Source organism: Jaculus jaculus, chromosome X, assembly GCF_020740685.1.
Source record: "Jaculus jaculus isolate mJacJac1 chromosome X, mJacJac1.mat.Y.cur, whole genome shotgun sequence".
NCBI classification, from domain to species: domain Eukaryota; kingdom Metazoa; phylum Chordata; class Mammalia; order Rodentia; family Dipodidae; genus Jaculus; species Jaculus jaculus.
The window spans coordinates 52999991-53008323 of record NC_059125.1 but is presented as its reverse complement, the minus strand read 5'-3'; the positions used below and the strand labels follow the sequence as shown (position 1 = coordinate 53008323).

Below are 8333 nucleotides of genomic sequence, written 5' to 3'. Positions count from 1 at the left end.
CCCCCAGGAACACCGTGGCCATTGCTATTGGTGTGAGGAGAAGCTGGTGAGGATGTGTTTGACCACGGGGTACAGAGACATGATCAGCAGCGTGCTGCCGCGTTGGGGGGCTGGGCCGGCGGGGCGGAGGCAGACTGTGCGGCTGAGGCACCGGCAGTAGCAGCGGCACCTGCGGTGAGGACCCTGCGCACAGTCACAAGCGGCGGTGAGGACCCTGCGCACAGTCACAATGGGCTGAAAGCGCACTGTGAGCAGGCGATGCCCAGCCCCAAGGTGCGGGGCGCCTGCGCAGTGGGCCCGCGGCGTCGCGCGCTGCGGGAGTAGGAAGACCCCCGCCTCCGCCCCTCGCCCTCCACCGCGAGCGCGCGCGCGTACGCGGGCCGGACCGCGCGCGTGCACGCGGACGCGCGTCACCTCGCTCAACCTCAGGCAAGGGCGGCTGAGGGAAGCAAAGAGGGCGAGCGGGACCCTCTTGCACCGGGCACGCGGGGGTGTTTGCGATCCCGGCCTCTGGGCTGCAGAGTCGAGCGGCAGAAGCGGCGCCTCCAATCACAGGGCGGACTGGAGACCCGCGGCGCATATCGCCGGCGGTGCTGCCCGCCCCGCGCCCGGCCGGACGCGCTGGTCGTCCCCGCGCGCCCTCCCGCGCCCGCGCGCGCCCCCCCGCGCGTGCCCCCGTCCCCGCCCCCGCCCCCGCCCCCGCCCCCGCCCAGCGCCCGCCTGATCTTCCCCTGACTAAGCTAGGTCTCGGCTGGCCATTCCACGTCCAGCTCCGGCTCCGGCACGAGAACCGGCTCCGACTCGGTCTCCCGGCCCTCCGTTACTGTGTCCCTCCGCCTCCCTCTCCCCCGGCACCAGCTCCCCAGCGGCGGCGGCGGCGGCTGCGGCTGCGGCTGCGGCCCATCTTGGTGAAGGCCCTCACACTGCAGCAAAGTGGAGAATCGAACGGCAGTGGCAGCGGCAGCGGTAGCGGTAGCGGCAGCGGCAGCGACAGCGGCACCGTCGGCGGTGGCGGTGGCGGCGGTGGCAGCGGCGGCGGCGGCGGCGGCGGCGGCGGCAGCTCCCAGAATGAAGTGCAAGCCGAACCAGACCCGGACCTATGACCCCGAGGGCTTCAAGAAGCGCGCCGCGTGCCTGTGCTTCCGTAGCGAGCGCGAGGACGAGGTGCTGCTGGTGAGCAGCAGCCGCTACCCGGACCGCTGGATCGTGCCGGGCGGGGGCTTGGAGCCCGAAGAGGAGCCGGGCGGCGCGGCGGTGCGCGAGGTGTACGAGGAGGCGGGAGTCAAGGGGAAGTTGGGCCGGCTGCTGGGCGTCTTCGAGCAGAACCAGGACCGCAAGCACCGGACCTACGTGTTCGTGCTCACCGTCACCGAGCTGCTGGAGGATTGGGAAGACTCGCTGAGCATCGGCAGGAAGCGGGAGTGGTTCAAAATCGAAGATGCCATCAAGGTCCTGCAGTGCCACAAGCCCGTGCACGCCGAGTATCTGGAGAAGCTGAAGTTAGGAGGCTCCCCGATCAACGGAAAGCCCGCGGTTCGGGCCCCGTCCCCGCCGAGCAAGCCCTAGTATGTACCGCTCCCGCCGGCCGGGACTTCTGGCCGTCGCCTCCCCGACCCTGCCTCCCGCTCTGCCCTGCCTGCCCTGCCCTGCCCCGAGCAGGAGCACCTCTCCTGCCATGTGCGGTCGCACGAGCAGGAGCGAGGAGGCTCCTTTTGTTTCCTGGGCAGGCAGACCTCTGAATCACGCTTGCAAACTGTCTCGGTTGGTTGCCAGGCAATGTTTTCAGACAATCTGCACGCTTTTCAGATGCTCTGAAATCGCTCTTGGTGGCAAGTGTGAAAGGTGGCCACTGCCATGGCTGCATGGGGTTGCTTTGAAAGGTGCCTTAACTGCTTGCCCTGCTTTTGGCGGGGGAGTCGGGTGGCGGTATTGGTGGTGGTGGTGTGTGTGTGTGTCCATCCATCTGTTCTGTGCTTCTCTGGGTTTTCTTTCCCTTATCTGTATGTCAGTGTGTGAGTGCGGGTTAGCGCTTTTTGATGCCAGCCTGAGGACTTGGTTTCTAATGGAGGCCTTTAAAGACCTACTCAGCATCTCTTATCATTAGTTCGCCTTAAGTTGCTTTCTCATTCACAGCCTTGGTTCTTGACAGCAGCAGTCCTTTTTGGTAGGAGAATTTAGAACATTAGTTTTAATTCCTTTTTAAAAACACAATTTGAAATTTCATATTGAGTGCTTTCTGCAATCCGTACTACTTTTACTCTTGATGGGTAAACTAATATACTCCTTAAAAGAATTTTGTGTGTTCCTATATAGGACATTTAATTTTCAACAATTTTTCACAGTTGGTAATTATTCACTACTTACACAAAATTTCCATCTCCCATTGAATTTACAAGGTATTACTGCATACCCCCCACCTCATAATAGATATATCTGGGGATTTTCTATGTAAATACCTCTTACTGTGAGAACTTAATAGAATAGAATTTAGTGTGCCTATCTTGTAACTCCTAACACCTTTTTCTGTACAACATATAAGAACCTTAGCTCTCTGTGCAAGTTCTTTTCTGAAAGTTATCCCTCACACTTGAATTTATGTAATTCCCAGTTAAACTTCTCTGCCTGTCAAAATAACCAGGTAATCACAGAATGAAATCTTTTATCTTGATTGTCCTCTAGTTGAGTGGGTTGATATTCTTGCTGTTAAGTTATATTATAGACTTCTCAGTCTGTGAGAACACCTGAACAGCATCTCTTATCCACCTAAGTCAATGTTTTGTTTCATACATTAAACCTTTTGCAGATCTCTTGCTTTTATGTTGATACTTGGTTGAAATAAGGAATTCCATCTATAAGTATATAATTCTCTCTCTTGGAACTTAGTTCCCCTGTATATCTAATCCACTAGAAGGAAAGCCTCCTTTGTAAAATGAGTGTTAGGGGCGGAAGGACCATTGCATATTTAACTCTTGAACATTTTTTTTAAAAAACATCATGGAATGGAATGATGAATGTACAAAGGGAAATAATGATTGTCTAAACAGTCATGGCTTGAACTTTAATGAGGCATCCTCTTTAAAATATTAATGAATGCTTTTCTGGTATCTTTTATACAGAACCATGTGTAAATCATTTTGTCTTTACTGAAAACAAAGAATATCAGCATCCGGCTCCTAAAATGAACAGTGTAACACCAAAGCTGCTGTATATGTCACCCTAATCACTATCCTGTGCTTCTCTCTTTTTTTTTTTAAATTTAATTTATTCGTTTTCTTTTCTGCTTCTCTTAATAAGAGAGAGAGAAAAAGAGAGAGTGTGAGAGAGAGAGAGTGAGTTCTGGTTTTGAGCTATTTGCATACATTTTTTGTTGCCTCCTTCTGTGCTTTACCCTTCAAAATATTCAGGTATATTTCTCCATTTCGTTTGCACTGTAATTTCACAAATTAATACTGTTACATGCTTCTGAAAGGGGAGTTATACTTTCTAGAGATATGTGGTTCACCTTTTTTGAAATGTCCTGTACATTTAAAATATAAGCCCTAGTTCACAAAGCATATTCTTCACTAATGCTACCAAAGGAAATAATAAAGTCAGAAACAGGCAGCTTTTAAAACCAGTGACAGTAGTGTCTGAATTACACAATCTGATCAAATATAGTTAGAATTTTTTCTGTTTCCCCTAGCAAAGTAACATGTATTGCACATAGATTTGAAGCACATATTTTTACGTAGAATCAAATTGACTTTTACTAAACACTTTCATATACATCAGGAATTTTACTCCCAATAATCTAGTTATTCAAGAATACTCTAAGGAGCCAGGCAAGGTGGTGCACACCTTTAATCCGAGCACTTGGGAGGCAGAGGTAGGAGGATCATCATGAGTGTGAGGCTACCCTGAGACTACATAGTAAATTCCAGGTCAGCCTGAGCTAGAGTGAGACCATACCTCAAAAAAAAAAAAAAAAAGAATACTCTAAATTCTATAGCAGATATTCTGTTTTAGAATATTTATATACAAATGTTGTCTCTAATACAGTGAAGGCTTACCTTGTACATGCTACTAACTAGACACAATAATGTATCATCCTATTTGGTTCTTAAGTTATGTATCTTGCAAAGCCAAAAATACACACTATTCATAACCAATTCTTTTTTTTTTTTTTTCTTTTTCTGGTTTTCTAAGGTAGGGTCTCATTCTAGCTCAGGCTGACCTGGAATTCACTAAGTAGTCTCAGGGTGGCCTCGAACTCTTGGCAATCCTCCTACCTCTGCCTCCTGAGTGCTGGGATTAAAGGCGTGCGCCACCACGCCCAGCCATAACCAATTCTTAAGAATCATTAGCCTACAAATAAATTGTAAGCCTCCCCTTTTTAAAAATAATGGTGATTTTTAAGATTAACTTTCAGGTTTGTTTGTTCTTTTTCTTGTAAAATATTCTCTGAAAAATAGTCTTGTCACAATAAAATCTCCCAGGAAATTCTGGTTTTTTGCTTTTCTCTTCAGGATTTTGGCACTATTCTTAGGCTAAAACAGGTGACCAGAGATATTAAACTAATTACTACTACCTCACCATTCTAAAAACTGATTTATAACTGGGTATTTTTTTTTATTTTGAGAACATGAGAGGTCATTTATATGTTATATTTATGATTGCACTAAAATGCACAGCCAAATTTTATGGCCATTCTTCAATTGAATAAAAGAAGGAGACCACATCAGATCATGGTGGTTTACAAATAAGAACAAGAAATTTGGGCTGGAGAAATGGCTTAGCAGTTAAGCGCTTGCCTGTGAAGACTAAGGACCCTGGTTCGAGGCTCGGTTCCCCAGAACCCACGTTAGCCAGATGCACAAGGGGGTGCACATGTCTGGAGTTTGTTTGCAGTGGCTGGAAGCCCTGGCACGACCATTCTTTCTCTCTCTCTCCCTCTTTCTCTGTCTGTCGCTCTTAAATAAATAAATAATAAACAACAAAAATATTTTTGAGAAAAGAACCAGAAATTTCAGCAAATTTCAATAATAGCTATTATTTACCATTTTCATCTGTTCAGGTGTTCGTTTTTGCTGTTGTTTGGTTGGGGATTGAACCTAGGAATTCACCCATGATGTGCATTGTGTTTTACCACTTGGCTATATCTCTAGCTCTTGTTCAAGTGCTTTTGTTGTTGTTGTTAGTAGTAACTAGGGATTGTTTCCAAGGGCTCATGTATACTGAACTCTACCACTGAGCTATGTTCCCAGCTTTCTGGTCAAGTGTTTTATTCTTGAAAATGTACCAAGAGGAAACAGATTTATTTAGATACACATACAAATTAGAAATGTGTGTACAGATATAAGAAGAAATTATTATTAATTTGCTTTATTACTTTGCATTGATTCACATGAAGTGGTTAATACAAAGGTTGAAACATTCATATATGATTATTTGTTTATAAAATATATTAAGTATAATTATATACATACATTTTCCTTCAGGTTATTTTTTTCCTGATAGTTGTCTCCTGATATGATACTATACTATATGTCCAGATTTTACAACATTTTTTTCAGCAGTTAGCGCTATGAGAAGTCAGTATGGTCATTGTTATAAAACTTGGCATTTTTTATGATGGCTGAATTTGGTAGAAACCATGTTGGGGCTTTGAAGTAGGACAGACCTAGTCATTTAAAAAAATCACTCTGTAACTTCATCCAAGTTATCTAATTATCTGGTGCTTAGGGTATTTTTTTTTTAAGAAATATAATCTGTCATTGTATATAATATAAATAGATACTTCATAAGCATTTACAATGAAAAATCTTGTCTTTGATCGTCTGAGTTACCTAAGCAATCCTTTTCTGTGGGATGGTTCTTACAGTTTATTTGACTTAATGTATTTGCATGACTGTGTGTCCAGTAGCTGAGTTACTCTGTTTAGCCTAGTCTGAACCATAGAATTTATAAGTTTTTAGTCTTTAACTATTCTTCTTCCTATTGGTATCACTGTTTTCCTGACTTTCTATATGTATGGCAATATAAATAAGCATATATTAATAAAAAATATATGTTTGTAATTTGCTTAGCTACTGATCCAGGTTCACATTACATTTGCATTAGATGATTCTAAGAAGGCCTTCTAAATATAATGTGATTGATGTACCTAATATATCCTTGATAACTTTGTCAGTTGGAAGAACTTTTAATATAAGCCTGCTAACTGCATATTGGTTTCTTTTTCTAGATGAACAGCAAAGAAGGCCAAGATTGCTCTAAAGTAATCATTGATGTGAATCCAGTGTTCAATAGAATTGTAAGATTTGTGTGAGCATTACTAAGGTTCTCAAGGAGACAATTCATCTGGTTTCCCTGCTACCTGTTGGGACACCCCTCCATCTGTTCTACTGAATTCTCTTGCTCAAATTGTTGTACTGTTGTACCTGAACAGACTCTTAATTCAGCACCTATAGCCTTTTGTTGTGCTTTTTTTTGATGTGTCTGCCTTCTCCATTAGACTGTATCTTTGAAAGTAAAGACTATTTTCCTTGCTCTTTGCATATTCTGCATCCAAGACACTACTTGAAATAAGGTTGGCATCACTGGGCATCTTTGATTCAATTAATATTTTGTAGTCTCTTTGTGGCAAAATATTTCCCTTCTAATATGGTGCTAGTAGAGTATATGATGTGTAAGCACCATGTTTGTGGCTTTTGTGTATGAGGTGTTTCTGAAATAGTTCAAGACAGTTTAAGATGTTCAAGGAAAAGAATGATTATTCATATTTCTATGTCATACACAGTGGCTGACACAATTCTAGTATTATGCCATCACTTAAGGTAACATTTTATAGTCATTCCTTCATGTAACAACTTTAGTGTTTTTGTACTGTTATTAATTTGCTTTAAGTTATACTCAAAAAATCAGTTGCTAAAAAAGTAATTTAAAAAATATAATGGACAGTTGTAAATTTTTATTTAAGATTTTAAAATGATATGCAAATAATGCATTTAAGTTTTTGCTATGTCCTAATCGCTTCTTACATGTTACCTTAACATCTCTTTGAAGGAAATACAGGTATTTTCCATTTTACAGATTCAGTATAATAAATTTGATGCCAGTACCAAGAAAGGCTGCAGCATAGGCAGTTTTCAAAGTGAATTATGCCATTGAATTTGTCTAGGTATCTTTTACCTCTCTCATGATTTCAGTTGGCCTTGATTTTTATCCCTTTCTGGTACAGTCAGATAGCTTGTCAAGGCCACCTACTTTCTGCATGTGGAAATACAGAGGGTAATGAAAGTACTAAATTGGTGTTCCTTAGAAAAGGCTTTTGAAAAACAAACTGCTGTATAGGGGGAGGCACAAAATGAAGGATTTAAATGAGAGGGTTGAGTTAGGTCTTTCTAGAAGAACAACTTTAATAAAAGGATAAAGATGTTTAAAGGAAATTTCACAGTTTTGCCACACAGTGTATGTCAACACTTGTCCTCAGTTCCTTACAAATGTCCCAAAGAGGCTCTAGTCTTTATTTTTTTTGTAATTTGCATTATAACGTATTACATTCGGAAAAGCTTGAACTCCATTTTCGTGTTACACCATTCTTCATGGTACCAGTGAAACATATTGTGTCCCCACATCTTAAAGAATTTCAACACATCTTATGATTTATTGGAGTTTCGGGTGTGACATGGTACTGTGGTTATATTTTTTTTAAGAAATCTTGACCTTATAAAATCTGTACTGAAAAATTACTGATATGCTACTGGTATTTGCTTCACTGTAATCAGGGCAGTATAAACAAGTTCATAGATGAAATAAGATTGGCTCTGATTTGCTAATTGTTGAAGCTGTGTCATAGATGTTTGAGAATTCATTATTATTCTCTATACTTTTGTATATGTTTAAAATTTTCCATAATAAAAATTGTAAAAAAAAAGTATTATTCAGAGTTTACTTACAGAGTTTTCTTCTCCCTTAGAATTTAAATATGCATAGCTGGTCAGAATACCAAGTCATTCCTCCTCCCTCCTCCAAAATCCTAGCTTTTCTTTCTGTGTTTCCCTTAGTATAATGTTTTTCCTTTGGAAGACCCATTTACAAATACAAAAAGATTTTGATCCCATCAGTGTGCTATATAGGAACAGAAAACTTTAAAACCCTGGTGGTTTACATGAGCTTAAGTCCCAGATGGAACAACATTCCTAATTTTACAAATAAAGTTTCTTTTTGGCGGGTAGGAGGTTTCAAAATAGGGTCTTACTCTAGGCCAGGTTGACTGGGAATCCACTATATAGTCTCAGACTGGCCTAGAATTCACAGCAATCCTCCTTCCTCAAGCTCCTGAGTGCTGGGAT

The 8333-nt window shown here is 42.5% G+C and overlaps 1 protein-coding gene across 1 annotated transcript; it reads left to right on the top strand.

Annotated features, from left to right (window-relative positions):
* The first annotated feature begins 1055 nt into the window (after positions 1-1055).
* Nudt11 (nudix hydrolase 11) lies at positions 1056-7918 on the top strand. The gene is made up of 2 exons (XM_045141105.1): positions 1056-1565; positions 6224-7918. Coding segments are annotated over exons 1-2 (498 nt in total). The 5' UTR covers positions 1056-1068; the 3' UTR covers positions 6225-7918.
* Positions 7919-8333: the final 415 nt, after the last annotated feature.